At 36.3% G+C, this 19,661-nt stretch overlaps 1 protein-coding gene across 1 annotated transcript; it reads left to right on the top strand.

Annotated features, from left to right (window-relative positions):
* The first annotated feature begins 1,355 nt into the window (after nucleotides 1-1,355).
* LOC129778961 (uncharacterized) lies at nucleotides 1,356-8,411 on the top strand. Its single transcript, XM_055786160.1, has 2 exons — nucleotides 1,356-1,633; nucleotides 6,394-8,411. The coding sequence occupies exon 2, from the start codon at nucleotides 6,736-6,738 to the stop codon at nucleotides 8,317-8,319; it is 1,584 nt and encodes a 527-aa protein (XP_055642135.1). The 5' UTR covers nucleotides 1,356-1,633; nucleotides 6,394-6,735; the 3' UTR covers nucleotides 8,320-8,411.
* Nucleotides 8,412-19,661: the final 11,250 nt, after the last annotated feature.

The following is a 19,661-nucleotide window of genomic DNA, read 5'->3' on the forward strand; positions in this document are numbered from 1 at the left end:
TATAGACTTTTGTCCAAGACATCAACTTTCTATCTTTTATAATTTTTGGGATATAAGTCATTTTTGTATGAAGACTCCTGAAGAAAATAATGTTTTGCTCGTAACATTTTTGTGTGTGAATTCTCACGTTTGACATGCTCTTGACATGTTTCTAAATAGAAAGAAAGTTAGTAGAGCATTTAAAATGCGATAATTTATACATAAAAATTTTACGAATTAAACATTAATAGTATATTTTCAAAGAAAAACATGAAAAAGTTGTTGTTCGAAAAAAAATTTCCAGTGGAGGCGATCTGACGTAGTGGTAACATTCATACCTCTCACGCTAAAGGTCACGAGTTCAATTCTCACTCCCGACATTCTTCCAAAAATGGAAGCAAAGTGACCATCGTCCGATGTATGGAAAACTTGTTGGAAATTTTAACGGCTATTCATGTACATTTTTTTTTCAGAATTTTAAAAGCTTATATTTTCGAGAGAAATTAATTTTAATTTTCAATTTATTATTCCAAAAAAATTGTTTTGTAATTTTTAATGAAAACCAGATTAATTTCCTACATTCCATTCTTTGACTAAAATTTTGTAGGTCTGATAGATTTTTTTGTATCTTACTTTTTTAACTTTGAGTTTTTTCAACTTTGTTTTCGAAAAATCTTAATTTAAATACTATAAGATCTACAAAAAGTTGGTCAGAGAATGAATTGTAGGAAATTACTTAGGTTTTCATTATCATGATCATGATCTGCTAACTTTTCTTTATTTAGAAACATGTTTAGAACATGTCAAACATGAGAATTTACACACAAAAATGTTACGAGCAAAACATTATTTTCTTCAGGAGTCTTCATACAAAAATGACTTCTATTCCAAAAACTAAAACAGATAGAATATTGACGTCTTCGACAAAAGTTCATATTTTAATAAGATCTAAAACTTACACTACACTATATCGCTATCTTGACTCTAAACAAAATTAGGATTAGTTGTACTTTTTTCAAAGAAAACATGAAAAAGTTGTTGTTCGAAAAACTTTTTCCCTGTAAAAGTGCCCATCTTCCGATGTATGGACGACTTGTTGGAAATATCAAGGGCTATTCATATATATATATATATATATATATATATATATATATATATATATATATATATATATATATATATATATATAATTACGTGATGGAGCAAGCCACGTGACATCAACACCAGCACAGAACGCATAAGTCAGCATTCTGCTCACAATAGGAAAACGCAACATCATCAACAACCTTGAACCACGCCACCCGATCAAAGTCCATAGACGCCACCATCGAATCCGAAATGTCCCATCAGCAGATTTAGGTTATTTAAGATCTCACCTTCGAATAGCTAGGTCATTATGTGTACAACCTTGTAGTGATAAAGAGTGAAATAAATGTTTTTTTTCGATTAAACCGTGAATGTAAACGTAATTGGCGCTGTAGCAGTCGGTGACAGTTAGGAAGTGATAGTGTAAAAACAGTGGAACAGTGAGGAAATAAAAAACCTCACTAAAGTGGTACCCGCAGGAAGCGTCAGCAGCTAAAGGATTAGATCCGTTGCTAGATTCGAGGACCCCCCGGCACATCAACTTACCAGACTGGAACCCAGGACCCACGTAAGTGAATTATCCGCTTATACTATCCTTAGTTAAAAGTGATAATTTACAAAAATACTGATTCGGCACTACCAGATAGACCGATCAGAGTGCAAATTTTTTTAATCACTTTTGCCTCCCGCTCAACGAGCCAGAAGCAGAAGCGAATAAGTAAATTTTTTGCACATTCCCCCCTCTTGAGAACGACGCGCTCCAAGTAGACGTCAATTCTCACCTCCCCACAAACAAAACGATTCGAACAACAGGTGCGCATCAGGTTTCGTTCGCACAAAGCTAAACGCCGCGACGACAGCCAAGTACCGCTGAACAATCGTCTTTATGCCTAAAGTGACTAATAGTACAGCACTTAAAAAGGCACGGAAGCAATTGAAATTTGCTATCCAAAATACTGATCTATCCGAGACAGAAGAAAGTGTCGATTCGGATACTTCAGGTGATTTTTCCCACGTGCCCTTAAAGGACAATACACAAATACCTGACCTATCAGGCTTAATAATAACTGAAACTAAAGAAATGGAGGAAATTGCCGCACAACTTCGTGCTATTAATCAACAGATGGCACTCATTAGCGAGCGACAGCAACAACAGGAAAATACTTTACAGCTACTAAACCAACAAACTGAACAAGTCGTAACACACGAACAAGCACCAAATGTGCAAATTCAACATGAAATTCAAAATCAAATCCAATACAGAGTGGAAGATTTTTTCCGTATACCAGATCCGATAAAATCCCTCCCTACATTTGATGGGAACAGAAAGCAATTGACGGCATGGTTAACCACTGCTGAAGAAACGTTAGAAATATTCAAAGGAAGAGTGAACGATCAACTCTTTAAAATGTACGTAACAGCCATAACAAATAAAATCGAAGGAAGGGCTAAGGATATTCTCTGTTTAGCGGGGAATCCTAAGGAGTTCGATGCGATTAAAGACATCTTGACAAATGCTTTAGGCGATCGTCAGGAGTTGTCGACATATAAGTGCCAATTGTGGCAACATAAAATGACGGATGGCATGAGCATCCACAAATATTATCAAAGGAGTAAAGAGTTAATACAAAATATAAAAACTCTCGCCAAGCAGAAAGAAGTTTACAAAAATAATTGGAACGCTATCAACATTTTTATTGACGAGGACGGTCTCGCCGCTTTCATATCTGGGCTAAAAAGTCCATACTTCGGTCACGCTCAAGCAGCTCGACCCAAAGACATAGAGGATGCGTATGCATTCCTATGCAAATTTAAATCCCAAGAGATAGTGGCAAACAGCCTTGGTGAAAAACACCAAAAACCAACAAAAACACCACACAAATTTGAAGGTCCCTTCAAAGGAGGACCACCAAACATTCAAAAACCCACATTTTCACCGAAAAACGAAGGTGAAAATTCAAAACAATTTCAGACCAAACAAAACTACGGCACACCAATGGATGTTGACCCATCCTTGAGAAGTAGATTAACATTGAACAAAAAATTAATCAACAATACGGAAATGGAATCAAAGGGTAACGATTCATCCGACGAAGAAGATATTAATGAAGGAAATTCAAATTTTTACGGAACTGTTTCGGAAACAAACGAAACATAGAAAAAAACCAAAATTTTCTACCCTATCTTTTAATCGAAGATATCTCTAGCAGCAAGAAAATACGCTTGCTTATCGACACAGGCGCAAACAAAAACATTATCAGGGAAGGAATAATACCAACAGTAAAAAATACCAACACAACAAAAATAAAAAACATCTTCGGAACACATACTATAGACAAAAAATGTAAACTCAAACTCTTAGGTCCAAACATACCAGCACAAACTTACTTCATATTAACATTCCATGAGTTCTTTGATGGAATCATAGGCTCTGAATTTATGTCCAAAACGAATACGTTTATAGATTATAAAACCGGTACAATCTGCATTAACGGAATCAAGACTCGTTTTAAGAAATATATCCCCTCAAATAAATATTACTATCATACAATCACAGTCGAAACTGACAGAGACGGCGATTGGTTTGTTCCAAGATACCAAAATTTCTCTAAAAATACGCTAATTCAACCGGGATTATATTCGTCTCGAAACAATAAAACCACTATAAAAATACTTTCTAAAAACAAAGAACCGCTTGTCGTACCAAAATTGAAGTTAACAGTGAACAACTTTGAAACACTTTGTCCGATCCCCACTACTTCGAAAGATACACCCGATAAAGAAATTATAGACAAATTAATACGGACACAACATTTATCAAACTACGAAAAAAACAAACTTATCGAAACAATAATTGATAATCATCAAGTCTTACTTAAAAACGACGAAAAACTTACTTCTACGACTGCGATTAAGCATAAAATACTAACGAAAGACGAAGACCCAGTTTATACAAAAACATACCGGTACCCACATCATTTTAAACAAGATGTCGAATCTCAAATTCGAGAAATGTTACAAAGCGGAATAATCACACCTTCAACAAGCCCATATTCCTCACCAATTTGGGTCGTACCGAAGAAGATGGATGCTTCGGGCAAACGAAAAATCAGAGTAGTCATTGACTACAGAAAATTAAACGATAAAACAATCAACGACAAATTCCCGATGCCAGAAATCGAAGATATTCTCGATAATCTAGGCAAATCCCAATATTTCACCACGTTAGACCTAAAATCAGGATTCCATCAGATCGAAATGGATCCTAAACATCAGGCAAAAACAGCTTTTTCTACTAGCCAAGGGCACTTCGAGTTTACGAGGATGCCATTTGGGCTAAAAAACGCTCCTGCCACGTTTCAACGGGCAATGAATAACATCCTTTCCGACTTTATTGGCTCTATTTGCTATGTTTACCTCGATGATATTATTATCATCGGACACAGTCTAGAAAACCACCTAGAAAACATTTCCAAAATACTCCAACGACTCGTTAAATTCAACCTCAAAATTCAACTCGATAAATGTGAGTTCCTACGTAGAGAAACAAATTTCCTTGGACATATAATCACACCAAACGGAATACGACCAAACCCAGACAAAGTTCAACAAATTTTAGACTGGCCTTTGCCAAAAAACGAAAAACAAATTAGACAGTTTCTTGGACTATCGGGATACTACCGACGTTTCATTAGAGATTACTCAAAAATCACGAAACCGATGACAAAATATCTAAAGAAAGACCAGACCGTAAATACAAAAGACTCTGACTATGCTGAAGCATTCTCAAAACTCAAACAAACGATAGCCTCAGATCAAATCCTGGCATATCCAGATTTTGATCTTCCCTTTATATTAACTACAGATGCTAGTGATTACGCTGTGGGTGCAGTCCTATCACAAGTACAAAACAAAGTAGAACGACCCATTGCATTCGCGAGTAGAACACTCAACAAGGCTGAAACTAACTATTCAACAATAGAGAAAGAAGCTCTTGCAATAATATGGGCTATACGCAAATACAAACCCTATTTATTTGGTAATCAATTCAAATTATTTACGGATCATAAGCCACTTACCTTCATAAAAACATCCCTGAAGAATAACAGAATATTACATTGGAGACTAGAACTCGAAAATTACCAATATACAGTAGAATATAAACAAGGAAAAGCGAACGTCGTTGCAGACGCTCTAAGCAGGAAAACTGAGAACACGTTTGAAATGGACACAAATACCACCGACGATTTAAGCTCTCAACACATAAATAAACAAACAGATATTGCTGAAATAAATGCTCACACAGAAAATCTAACCATTGAACCAGAAGGACAGATGAACCAACAGAACCCAGAGACAACAAGATCAGACACCGAAGACCTGGAAACAGTACATTCAGCTGACGATTCGGACGATTATTTTATTAAATCAACTGAAAGACCGATCAATTACTATAGAAACCAATTAATATTCCGACAGTCAAGACTCGACATAGAAGCATCAGAATCACCATTCCCAAATTATAGACGAATAACAATAAGCATGAATGACTACGACGAAAACTCAATTACAGAATTCATAAAAAAAATACCATAACGGGAAGCAAACCGCAATTTTAGCTCCAGAAAATCTAATTAATCTTATCCAACTATCTTACAAGAATCATTTTAGCAAATCAGGATACTTCGTAATAACCCAATATCAAGTCGAAGACGTCAGAACCGAAGAAAGGCAGAATCTACTAATCACAAAAGAGCATGAACGAGCACACCGCGGAATAACGGAGGTGGAAAATCAACTTAAACGAGCATACTTCTTCCCAAAGATGCACAACAAGATCAAGGCAGCAATCAACGCATGTGTAATCTGCAATACCCATAAATACGAAAGGAGGCCATATAATATCAAATTATCTCCGAGACCATCGACCGAAAAGCCAATGGAGAGAGTTCATATGGACATTTTTTCTATAAATTCCTTTAATTTTCTATCAATGGTTGATTCTTTCTCCAAATTCGCGCAAATGATTCCAATTGAAACCAAAAACCTTATTGATGTAAAAAACGCACTTTCAAATTTCTTTAGTAATTTCGGTACACCTTTACAAATTGTAACGGATCATGAAACAACTTTCAGATCCATTCAACTAAAAAACTTTTTGAATAACCTAGGAACATCTCTTACCTACGCCTCATCCTCAGAAAGCAATGGGCAAGTTGAAAAGACACATTCAACCATTATAGAAATTTACAACACAAATAAACATAAATTTAGAGACATGAACACACCAACACTAATTGCACTTTCTATCTCATTATATAATTCCAGCGTACATTCTGCAACAGAATATACACCGAACGAAATCTTGTTCAACCAAAGGAATGTAGTAAACCCCCAGGAAATTTCTAGTACAGCTAACGAAATTTTCACGAAAACAAAAATAAACATAGAGAAATCAAGAAACAAACAGACAAAAAACAATAACAAAAAAGAAGACCCACCCAACATTATTGAAGGACAGGAAGTATTTGTAAAACCTAATCTAAGAAAAAAATTAGATCCCAGAGCAGTCCAAACCAAAGCTCACCAAATCACTGAAAAAACGTTTGAAAACAGTAGAAAGGTCAAACGACACAAGAACAAAATAAAGAGAATCAAAAACGACCATCCATGTATAAGTTAATTCTATCATTTTTATTTTGTCTGTTTCTACAGAATCATTGCCAACATCTAGAAATCAAAAACCTAAATCAGGATCCAATACTACTATTACATCTAAAACACTGTTACATACAAACCGGCATTATAAAAATTGTTCACCCAATAAATTTAACTATACTCGAAGAAAACGCTAATACATTTTTAGAAATTTCAAGAAGAATAGATAGAACTTCACCCATATCAGATCTAATCATACGTAAAAGCAAACAGATAGCAGATAGCCTAATTCAACTGAAACCTATTAAAAGTAGAAGACAGAAACGATGGGACAGCATTGGAACAGCCTGGAAATGGATTGCAGGAAGCCCCGACGCGGAAGACTTGCGCCTCATCAATAGCAGCCTAAATGACCTAATCGACCAATCAAATGAGCAACTCAAAGTGAACCACGTAATTAACGAGAGAATTACAGCAATAACGAACAACATCAATCAACTAATCGATCATCATACTTCACTCAACACCATACTACTGAAAGAGATGGATGCAATCACATTATTACTATCCCTGGATGCAACCAACAATATCCTCGAAGAGATCGAAGACACTATACTGAGATCACGAGTATCCTTGCCAAGCAGTAAGTTACTAACACTTAAAGAAATTTTTCTGATCGAATCAATTCTGAACGAACAAGGTATTACAACTGATTTCCCAGAAGACGCCTTGAACTACGTGAAACCAAAAGTAGCCAGTAGGAATGACACACTGCTTTACATTTTGGAAATACCTAAAACCCATGGGGATTGCCAAATAATCAAAGTCATCCCACTTATCGTCAATGATACTGTTATTACAGACGCTCCAAGTTACATCATTAAATCAAACAAAAAACTTTTCACAACGAACGAACCTCAAAAGACGGTCCAACAGCTACATGAAACACAGCCATTTTCTGACCACTGTGTTTTTCCTATAGTAATGGGACTAGAAAGCCATTGTTATGTCACCCAGTCAAACCAGACAACAATACAATCCCTTCCAGGAAGCAAACTCCTGATAGTCAACGTAAAGAATCAATTCATTAGTTCGAATTGCGGACCGCATAATCGAATATTAACAGGAAACTTCCTCCTAAATTTCGAAAAATGTAGCATCCAAATTGAAAACGAGACCTTCGTTTCCGAGGAGATTATCAGCAACACAAAACAATTAATTGGAATATTCCCAGGACTATCACTAAATAAGTACATAATCAACAAACAAAACTTCTCAACTTTAACCTGGCAAACGATGAATAATCGGCACCGAATTGAACACATTGTATTACAGCAATTCGAACATAAAAGATGGTTCTACGGAATACTTGGAAGCTTCTCATTCACCACTTTCATCATTATAACAATAGCGATTATCTGTTTTCGCAGGAAAAAAGTTGTATTTACAGTTCGTTATCCCCGTTCGAACAAAAAGTCGAAACAGAAGAAACTAGGAAAATCTCAGCAACTGGCCGAGGACGTCCAATCTTACCCCCCGGAGGAATTACGTGATGGAGCAAGCCACGTGACATCAACACCAGCACAGAACGCATAAGTCAGCATTCTGCTCACAATAGGAAAACGCAACATCATCAACAACCTTGAACCACGCCACCCGATCAAAGTCCATAGACGCCACCATCGAATCCGAAATGTCCCATCAGCAGATTTAGGTTATTTAAGATCTCACCTTCGAATAGCTAGGTCATTATGTGTACAACCTTGTAGTGATAAAGAGTGAAATAAATGTTTTTTTTCGATTAAACCGTGAATGTAAACGTAATTATATATATATATATATATATATATATATATATATATATATATATATATATATATATATATATATATATATATATATATATATATATATATATATATATATATATATATATATATATATATATATATTGGAATTAAAAAAAACGATTTTGAGAAAAATTAATTTTAATTTTTAAAATAATTTTTTTTTAATTTAGTAAAAAAATTTTCCAAAAATTTTTGGTATTTTTTGTGAAAATTTAAACAATTTCCTACATTTCATCCTATGACATGAATTTTGTTGGTATCATAGTTTTTATGTCATAAATTTCTGTAAACATTAAAAAAAAATTGGCTTTTTCCAAAAAAGTAGTCTAATTATTTTTCAAATATTTCAAGTATGCAAAGTTGCTTAAATGACCCATGTCTTTACACCCACAACGTTTCACTGCTATCTGAAATGGTGTTGCCAACGGCCAGTCGAGTTGGTATGAAATTCGTCATATATTAGTTGTGCATTAGTAGTTCGTTCCGTTTCCACAAGATGGCTCATGGTGCAGTTATGGAAGTACAAAAATACATGTTTTGCTCAATAAAATCGTCTAAATTTGTCGAATCGCAAGAAGGTTGCAATTCATGTATGTAGAATGTGTTTACATCCTAAGAGCCGCTTTCAATACGAAAATCTCATTATCTCAATCCCGAAATCGACAAAGAAATGTTTTCTGGTTTTTAAAAATCGTATGAGAGCTGTTGAAACTAAGACACGTTTTCTTAAAAAATAGAAAACTCATTCATATATCTATAAATGGAACTATAGCTATAATTGATATTTCTACTCTAATGCAAACTAAATCGAATTAAATACTTGCACTACAATTGCAAACAAACAACAACTTAAACAAATTTTCACCTTCAGTTTTCAACCGAAGAGCACAGCTCTTATCGCTGGAAAATACCTTCTTCAAATCCGGCTTAAAACGTAATACATTTTGACGCCCATTGTAACCTGGAAAGAATGCTGGAATTCACAAAAATTGAATGATCGATTCAAAAATGTGTATTGGTATTACCCGAACAAAAAAAAAGTACTTCGGAACGCATCGAAATTTTAGAAATAACTCTTTACTAGAAAGTGTTGGTGAAAAACAGGAAGTGGGTTATACCTATGGTATAACCGCAAGGGTGACGTAGGACTATCGTTGATTTAGAGATCATTTGTTTGAAGTTGAATCTGAATTCATTCTGAATGAATGAATATTTGGAGAACTTCGAAAACGAGAGCGTTACGTTGGAGGCACAAGGTTTTATGCATCAAATATTGGATACGGAAATATCCTACTGATGGGGAAGAATAATCTTCAGAAGCTATCCTGTTAATTGCGATTGATTGAAAATCACAAAACCAAATGTATTTGGTCACAGTGTTACATGGATAGAAAACATTCAAATAAACTCTTTCACATGAATGTATTTTTAAATTCCCAGAGTAACTGGCAGATTATTTTCCGGATCTTTCTCGATGCTGAATGTCATCCAAACGGAAAGAATTCCGTGTGTGTGTAGCGGCTACTTCGATGGTCACCTTCTCTTCTCCTGAAGGATCGGCTTCTCTGTGTTCCCTCACAATTTCAAACAAACTGCTTGCGTTTCAGGGCAGATCTCGATCCTTCGTCGACCAGCACCCTCAGCAACGATGTTGTCTTGTCGATGTCCTCACGAAAAATTAATGCGTCTCACCACCAGATTATCGCTTAAGTATGATTTTTGTGCGTGATTGAATCGAGAGAAGGCGTGGTTTACGATGGCAATTTGGAAGGCAAACTAGAGGGGAATGAACTCTCTGAGTTCGGAACATTCGGCGACTGAGCAATAATCGATTGTGGGCACATACAATATTGGATACGGAAATATCCTACTGATGGGGAAGAATAATCTTCAGAAGCTATCCTGTTAATTGCGATTGATTGAAAAAGCACAAAACCAAATGTATTTGGTCACAGTGTTACATGGATAGAAAACATTAAAATAAACTCTTTCACATGAATGTAATTTTAAATTCCCAGAGGAACTGGCAGATTATTTTCAGTAACGATTAGATATTTCCACATTTTCCTCGATACTGGAAGCCCACCAGTGGTTAATGCTAACTCGATAACCATCTGTTAATAGCACTTAATTGAAACATATTTGGTCACAGTGTTACATGGATAGAAAACATTAAAATAAACTCTTTCACATGAATGTATTTTTGAATTCCCAGAGGAATTGGCAGATTATTTTCAGTAATGATTAGATATTTTCACATTTTCCTCGATACTGGAAGCCCACCAGTGGTTAATGCTAACACGATAACCATCTGTTAACACTCCTATACTCGCGCATTGGTCTGTCAGACCGAGAAATCAATAATTCGTTCATTTCTCAGAAAACATCAACACTACGACTTTGCGATTGCTAGCTTCGTTATTCGTCGTTCGTCATCGTTTAGCGTATCGCATGTGTTGGTACAAAGGGGACGTGTGCCACTTTTTTAACACTTTCGGTCTGACACACCGACGCGTGTATAGGAGTAACTTTTTTGGACAAATGCCATTTTTCATATTCTAGAATATTGTTGAATGAAATGTATAAATTAATGTTAGCGGCGTGGAATATTTATTGAATATGATGCATGAAATCATTACCGGACTATTCATATTTGATTTCAGTACCTTTTGTAACTGGATTGAACGGATCCATATATTAACTATTCGTCGATATATTCGTCGTTAGATACGTTCAAAAGCAAAATATGAATGTTTAACTTTCGTATAGTTATTCGCTAAATATAATGGTCATACATATATATATACTTGTGAAAGAATTTCAATTGTGGAAGAATTGTAAACAGTAAACTTTTAACAGTTACAGTTTCGGGGATATTTTTTTAAAGGCCAATATTGACAAGAAAACAATTAAAAGAAAAGGAAGGTCTTAGAAAACCTCTTATAACCATTTTAAAAACCATCTAAAAAAAGACAATAATTCTTAGTTTACCAACAATACAGATACAAAGAATATTAGAAATATGCAAACTTTATATTCCAGAACCTTTATGCTATGTGCTATGTTCCGATTCTTACTCCAATGGAACCACAACCGATTAATACGTTTTTATGTTATTTTATAGCTCTTTAAACTTCCATGAATTATATTCAGTTGCTTACTTTTAATTAATAACAGTGAAAAATTCGAATTTCGTTATTTGTGCTGGAGTATCAAAAATTACTCTGTTTTGATGAAGCTGAATTAGATGGCTTTTAAAACATAATAGAGACGAAGAAAACATATTTTGTTGAATTTTTTCATTCAATCATACCCTCTTCTCCAAATAAATGCCAATAAAGCCTGGAAAATACACAATGGCAACATTACAGAGAAGTTTAATTTTCGGTCTGTGACACCGTGCGCGAGTATACGTGTTATGATTTTGCACGCGAGTACAGGAGGGTTAATAGCACTTGATTGAAACATATTTAATCACAGTGTTACATGGATAGAAAACATTCAAATAAACCCTTTCACATGAATGTATTTTTAAATTCCCAGAGGAACTGGCAGATTATTTTCCGGATCTTTTTCGATGCTGAATGGCATCCAAACGGAAAGAATTCCGCGCGTGTATGTGTGTGTGTGTAGCGGCTGCTTCGAGATCTTCCCGGGGAACCGTTTGTGGCATCACTCTCCTCCTGATGGATTCCCTTCTGGCCTAAGGTGCACAAACAGGCTCTTGGTGACACCGTTCATCCGCGCTTTCATGATAAACGAAGAGCTTCACCACAACAGCGACAACATGCTCCAATCGCTGTTCAATTTGAACTGAGTGGATAAGCGAGCGGCGCTCGCTTATATACCGATTGGTAATTTCAATAGCCTGTTTTTAAAGCAATTTTAAGACTATTGAAACAAGTTTTTGGATCAGAAAGTAACAAGTATAGAACGCGTAGACATTTTATCTTTCGAATGAAGTGTTTATCATACCATTTCGTTCAGTTGTTTAGGAGCTATCAACGCTCAAAATCTCGGTCTCCGGCGTAACGCTTTCGTTTTCGAAACTTTGATTTTACACCCAGATATAGAAATGAAAGACGTAGTCCTACGTCAAAAAGTCTTTTTGATGTATTGATGTATGCATCTCTTCTGGAATTGCTGTATTCAATTTGTACTTTGGTGCTACTTTAGTCGCTCCTTAAGGTCGGTACAATTTGAGGAACACAAATTTGGCTGATCGATTCGTGGGACTAGATAATCGCGTTTAGATAATAGTTGACATTTTATAATTATTCAATTGTTTGTTCCAAAATAATTTTCTTTGTTGTGAATGATTCGCAGAACAATTCCCAATCGAATAATGCAATTTTATTTTAAACCCATGGTACAGGGTTGTTAAACGAAACGATTTTCCTCCGTTGGAAAATCTATTTCGTGAATCTCGAATGAAACAATTGAGCTTTTTATTACATTTTCTCCGCCTGTGAAGTGAACGGAAATAAAATAACGATTCCTGTGATTATCACTGACACTCGTCCAAGGGAGATACTTATAAATATTTTTTGGTGCTCCAGCTCCATCTTGGTTTATTCCAGTTCAAATCATTCAACCTGCATTTTCGTATTATTTACCAGTATGATATAAATAAACCGCTCATATAGATATTTACAGATATTTTAATGACGTGATACTAAATTGTACTTTGCGACTGGTGTCCACTGGTGATTATTTAAAACGCTCACAGCGAAAAGAAAAATATATTTGCACCAACTCAAATAATTTTGAAAGATTTGAAATCTGATCATTCGTTGCTGTTTATGAATCGCTCGTTACATTTTTTGCTGTGCTCCTTTTTGCTAGGGACATTTTCTAGCATCCAGAAACTTCATACGCTAGCCATAAAACGTAACAAAATAGAAACAAATGCAACAAAATTTGATTTGATATTAATATTTGATAATTTCATATTTATCATACCAGGAGTGAAAGAGTCAGTCGAGCCTTTTTTTTTTTTTTTTTTTTTTTTTTTATCTTCGCTTATTTTTCGTCGGCCTATTTCCGCCACTTTAGTGCCAATCACCGACATCAGGGAGGCGACTCCACCTGTTCCTACCTATCAGACTCAACAACTCATGAGCCGGGCCAACTTCTTTTACTTCCGCTCCGAAGGAAGACGTAACCAGAGATTTTTCGCCTCAGAAAATCCCAACGACGCCAGCTGGGATTGAACCCAGGCCGATCGGATTGTGAGGCTGTTACGCTAACCATACAACCACTGGCGCCGTCCTGTCGAGCCTTCTCAGTGTTCAATTTCAGCCTTCCCAGAAAACCGAACGATGGCATCGGCTTTGACCAGTACGTTAGCTGAATTTGTAGTTTAATATGGGTTTCGCCGAAGGAAGTTCAATTGTAATTCAAAGAAAAGATCCGAAAGATATTACAAAGCAAATAACGAACCCGTGTCATTAACTTACGTTATACTGGGAAAGATCATTTTTGAAATCTTCCAAGAACGCTGCAAAATGGAGCTGAATAATGAAGTCGTGTTCATTGAGGGTTTCCTTGTCTGTTACGCTTGTGATCAAATTTTATCTTATCATGATAATAGTACCACGAAAGGTACGATTTTGAGTTCAATTGATTCTAACGAACTTTAAAATTTAGTGTGATTTTGTTGTTTCATGTACTTTTATGACAACTTTTATTCAATTCTTGGCAAATGGCAAAATTTATTAGCCACCTGGCGCACATTTTGTAGCTCTTCGTTCGCGCTTTACAAACATGTGTGGATTACTTTTCAGAAACCCCCGCATTGATAGTATATAGTGGAACGATTATATAAGGCAAAGGATGATTAAAAAAATGTTTCTTAAGCTAGTTACTTTCGATCCTGCGAATTGCATCTTCTTATTAAAAATGCTTTCATCTATACAACTGAAGAGGTCCATATTTATGTTTCATACTGCTAGAATTTGCCTTTCGGAGCATGAATACATGATTTTTTTATTTATTGATAGGAAAAAAGAGAAATCATTTTGTGAATTATAATTCTATAAATTAACAATGAGTCTTCTCTGAGACTACAGATCAGACATTAAACCAAATTCCTCGTATCAAATGATAACCCATTTATGAAGAAACATTAATATCTCCACTAGGTAAGGTGGACCCATCCTTTGCCTACGTATATCCCCAGGCCAGGTCATCATACCATGGGACGATTGTGGGAAGATACTGTCCCGTAGCCAAGCATAACTCGTATTATATCGGAACAACATATCCCGCATCATGCTGAACGGAGTCAACTTTGGACATACGTCGTTCTCATCGAAGCGGAATCCTTTAACTTTGGCAAAAGGAGGCACTATTCTTTGCTCCAAGATAAACGCATCCCCAGAAGAAGCGCTACTGAGTGCCTTATCTCTGGAGCCTCCATCCACTTCTTCATTCACACATGCCGATGGCAGCAAATGATAGGTGGTGGGGTGGGAGAAAATTTATTCCCACTTTGCTAACACTCCCTTAGCGACCCATTCTTCAACTTCCCACATTTTTCTTAATGGTATCAAATTGATTCATGCAAAAGTTGTTCGTTTCTCTTACGCTAGCCATACATATGTCATTGAGTCGTTCTACTTTTATCTTATGATAAGCATTATTTCCAATTAAGTGTAATGTTTGCTATGATAGAACAGCTCGAGGATTAAATTTGTTAATATTAGCCAATTCTGAATGTTCCGTTGTTTATGGAAAACATTATACCACATGAAAATCGATGGTCATCATTCAAATCACTCAGATTACGCATCTTAAGAGAATGTATTACTCGAAACGACATTGGATGGTGACGAAATGACGTGACGATACACCTTAACACATTTCTTATATTTTAATCATTAGTATCTTGTTCCAAACTCAATTGTGACTTCTAAGCTATAGAAGAAATCCCAATTGAAATCATTAGTACAAAAGCAAATCCATATAACACGATAAACAGTCGACTTGTCGATATAGTTTCAAAAATAATCTTATTGAAAAAAATATTTTTTACACTTTAGAAATTTGTGAATTTATTTGTTTATTGTTTTGATGAGCAAAACCAATACTAGCATAACAAATTGCGATTTTGCGATCAAACTGGCGAAACTGCCGAATTCAGGTTCAAATTTTGTACTACCTGGTTGTGTTGATGAAACTCAAAGGATATCTCATAACGAACAATGAATCGTATTCAAAGGGTAGCTTCATGAAATCCCAAACAGATTTTATAAAGTATAAAGTTCTGTTTGGGTCGAATTTGAATTTGTGCTGAGCGATAAGCAGAATACTTGTATTCAAGTGATTCAGTGGGATACATACTTTTGGCTGAAACTTTGAAACATTTGCAAATATTTGAATCAATTCTTCGCCTCATTCATTATTTTCATATATAATAAAAATCATACTCTCCAGTTCCCGAATACATAATTTCGTGTTGGAAAGCAAAAGTTTTTTCAAATCCATAAAGCGGATTATGAAAAGAAAAGTTTTGTGTGCTCTGCTCGAAGTTTTGTGAATGATAAAACCATCCACGTGCTGCTACCACAGAAAAACGAGCGAAGAATGTGACGACAACGAGTCATGTTACCGATAAGAGAGCTCTTACTTTTTTTTGTCAAAATCTTTTGACATGTTGTTGCGTCTAAGAAACAACAGTAAACATTTATTCTAGATATCGGTTGAACATTACAACATGTACGAACGAGAGAAAACATCAATATAACTACGAAAATAGTCAATACTTTTTTTTTGGAAATTAATTTTTTTTTATCCCTTTTGTTATAGGCTCTTTAGCATTTTAGTTGTAACAGAGCCGAATTTTAATCGTGTACATGTCATATATTTATCATATCTATTATTAGCACATTACACAGTTGCCATTTTTCGGCGTTAGAGTATCACCTTCTATACCATTGCAAATGGTACAATTTTACACAGTAGCCATTTAGGCGTAAGAGTTTTCTATCTGTTCTTCCATTATCCAGTTAAGACTGGACAGCGGAGACAGTCGTTGATCCATTGTTGAGTTATTTATAGAACAGCAGCCCGATGTTTCTTGCAGAGCAGAGCAGTTGTATTGGATGAATCGATCTTATTTCGACCGTGGATCGATCTCCATCGCTGATGATTGTTGCGTGGACGTAGCTATTCTGTAACAACACAAAGATGGTCAATGAGGGCCCTGAGTTTTGAACTCACGATCGATCGCTTACTAAGCGAACGCGCAACCAATGTGGCTACGGAGACTCCCTTGGAAATTAATGAAATAAAAAAATAAAAAATTGTAGGAATATATCATTAATGATACTTCATGTTAAAACCAGTGAACCCTGTATAATCAGAAAGCCTGATCTTTTTTTCTGAAGAAAAAAATCTGTTGCAGAAGCCTATTGTAGACATGGATTAAATGGTCGGTGTTAAGTCAGAGCGAACCAAGTCGCAAAAATAAAAAAAACGAGTTATTGATTGCATTAGGTTAAACATTTTGTAAGCTACATTCCACGTTTTTATCACGGAAAATCACGCGTACAACAGGATTAATATATCGAAATTATTTTGAACGCTCAATTAAAACCCCTTATAGCACGAAACTTCAAACTCGTTTTTCTCGAAATCATAAAAATGTCACATGGTCCGGTCTGACTTAACATCGCCCAATGATAGATGTAGTGGGACTACATAAGGGAGCAAACGAATGTCTACCATAAACCGATCGTTAATTAACACTTCGTTTATGAGTATTTACAAACTCCAAAAAATAAATCATATGGTTGAAAAATATAGTGACATTTTGTTTTAAAGCTATTCACAATTAAATGTTATCAGCCGTGGGATCAATTGAACTACTGGTTGATTGGTTATCGTCAGAGTTGAGAGATTCGTCCCTTAAGGTCGTGTGTTAAATAAAATAGGAAATTCGATCATTAATTTTTCATCGGATAAACGGTTACTCGTGAACTTTGTACATCGTAAATATTCATATTTTTCATCTCAGAATAAGACTTTACGTACAAGACGTTGTGAGTCGTCATTTCAGTGAGTTAAAACTACTTCTTAACGAGCACCAAATAAAACAGTTGACAGACATCTAGTTGAACTATGTAAAATCCTTCTTCTCCTTCTCCTTCTCCTTCTCCTTCTCCTTCTCCTTCTCCTTCTCCTTCTCCTTCTCCTTCTCCTTCTCCTTCTCCTTCTCCTTCTCCTTCTCCTTCTCCTTCTCCTTCTCCTTCTCCTTCTCCTTCTCCTTCTCCTTCTCCTTCTCCTTCTCCTTCTCCTTCTCCTTCTCCTTCTCCTTCTCCTTCTCCTTCTCCTTCTCCTTCTCCTTCTCCTTCTCCTTCTCCTTCTCCTTCTCCTTCTCCTTCTCCTTCTCCTTCTCCTTCTCCTTCTCCTTCTCCTTCTCCTTCTCCTTCTCCTTCTCCTTCTCCTTCTCCTTCTCCTTCTCCTTCTCCTTCTCCTTCTCCTTCTCCTTCTCCTTCTCCTTCTCCTTCTTTTTATTTTTCTTCTTCTTCTTCTTTTCCTCTTCCTTTTCTTTATATTCTACTTCTTCTTCTCCAACATTTACTGTAAATGATGCCCAATACGCAAACTCGGTTGATGCGAAGGAATCAACCTTGCGAATCTGGATTGGCACTTTACAGGGTTGAAGTAAGAAAAAGTGTCGAGTGAATTACCCTTGTTCCTGAAACAAACTGAATTGACTGCCTTTGCACTAAGTCCGTACGGAACGAGCAACGAACGGGAGCTGAATCAATTTATTAAATATCAACTAAGAGGGAGGATCAACGAGTACAAGATCTTCCCAAACTCCGAGCGCAAATTATACAACTATTGCTGCGGACGTTGGAAAACGTGAATCTGAAGAACTCTCGTCAGTCGATTCAATGGGAAGTTTCGGATTTAATCGTACGATTCCAAAGACTACTTACTTTATTCAGAGAACCTTGGGTTTTCATACAATTTTCTTCTATCCTAATTCTAGCCTAAATATCAATCTAACGTGTGAAAGAAAGAGAAAACTATAAACGTTGCTCATTTGCATAAAGTCTGCTTCATTTAATATTGGAACACAAACAATTGCGTGTAGTTCAGTCATTTATTAACGAATTCATAATTTGTTTTTCATACAAATGTAGCATTTTCTTTACTCTTTCATAAAAAAAAAATTAAAAAATTATTCATTGCTGTTTCGAAGAAATTCTCGTACTTTTCCCGTAATACGGCACATTAGGCGGCGCACACCCTTTTCGTCCACCGTTTTGGCGATTTGATTCCACCAGTTCTTCATTTGAGTCATGTTCCTAACAAGTTTTCCCTTTGCCTTAAGCCTCCGCTTCGTGATTGCCCAGTATTTCTCTATCGGCCGGAACTGGGGGCAGTTTGGGGGGTTGAGGTCCTTCGGTATTACGCTGACCCCGTTCGTTGCGTACCATTCCATAACCGTTTTGCTGTAATGGCAGCTTGCGAGGTCCGTCCAAAACATTACTGGACGGTCGTGGGCACGAATAAACGGCAGAATCCGTTTCTGTAGGCACTCTTTTTTGTAGACTTCTGATGTCATTGTCTTGTCAGTGAGAAAGACTTTGGTTTTCTGTCCACAACTGCATATCCCCTGCCAAATCATGTACTTGCGGGCGAATTTATCCGCAAACACGAACTTAAATTTTGCAGGTACATCCCCCCGAGCCGTCGCCAAATAAAATTTTTGACCTGGGATTTGCCCAAAGTCCGCCTTCACGTAGGTCTCATCGTCCATCAGAATACATCCGTCGAACTTGGTCAGCACTTGGTCGTACAGCTTTCGAGCACAGATTCTGGCCACATTGTTCTGCTTTAGCGTCCGATTTGGCTGTTTGCTGGCTCGGAATGACCTTATTCCTTCCCGGAGACGAATTCGTCGCACCGTACTGTGAGCGGCCTGGAACTTATTGGCCAAATCGCGGTCTGAAAGATTGGGATTCCTCTTGACGGCCTTGATGACTTTCCCACGCAGTTTCCGGTCGACAGTTCCACTCCGACGCTTCGAATGCGGCTTCCGAGCCGTCGTTAATGTTTCCTTGTACTGCT

The sequence above is a fragment of the Toxorhynchites rutilus genome, chromosome 3 (assembly GCF_029784135.1).
Source record: "Toxorhynchites rutilus septentrionalis strain SRP chromosome 3, ASM2978413v1, whole genome shotgun sequence".
Taxonomy (NCBI): Eukaryota; Metazoa; Arthropoda; class Insecta; order Diptera; family Culicidae; genus Toxorhynchites; species Toxorhynchites rutilus.

What these genes read in the sequence shown, in the direction of transcription:
- LOC129778961 (XM_055786160.1), top strand. Translation starts at nt 6,736, where the DNA reads ATGTATAAGTTAATTCTATCATTTTTATTTTGTCTGTTTCTACAGAAT.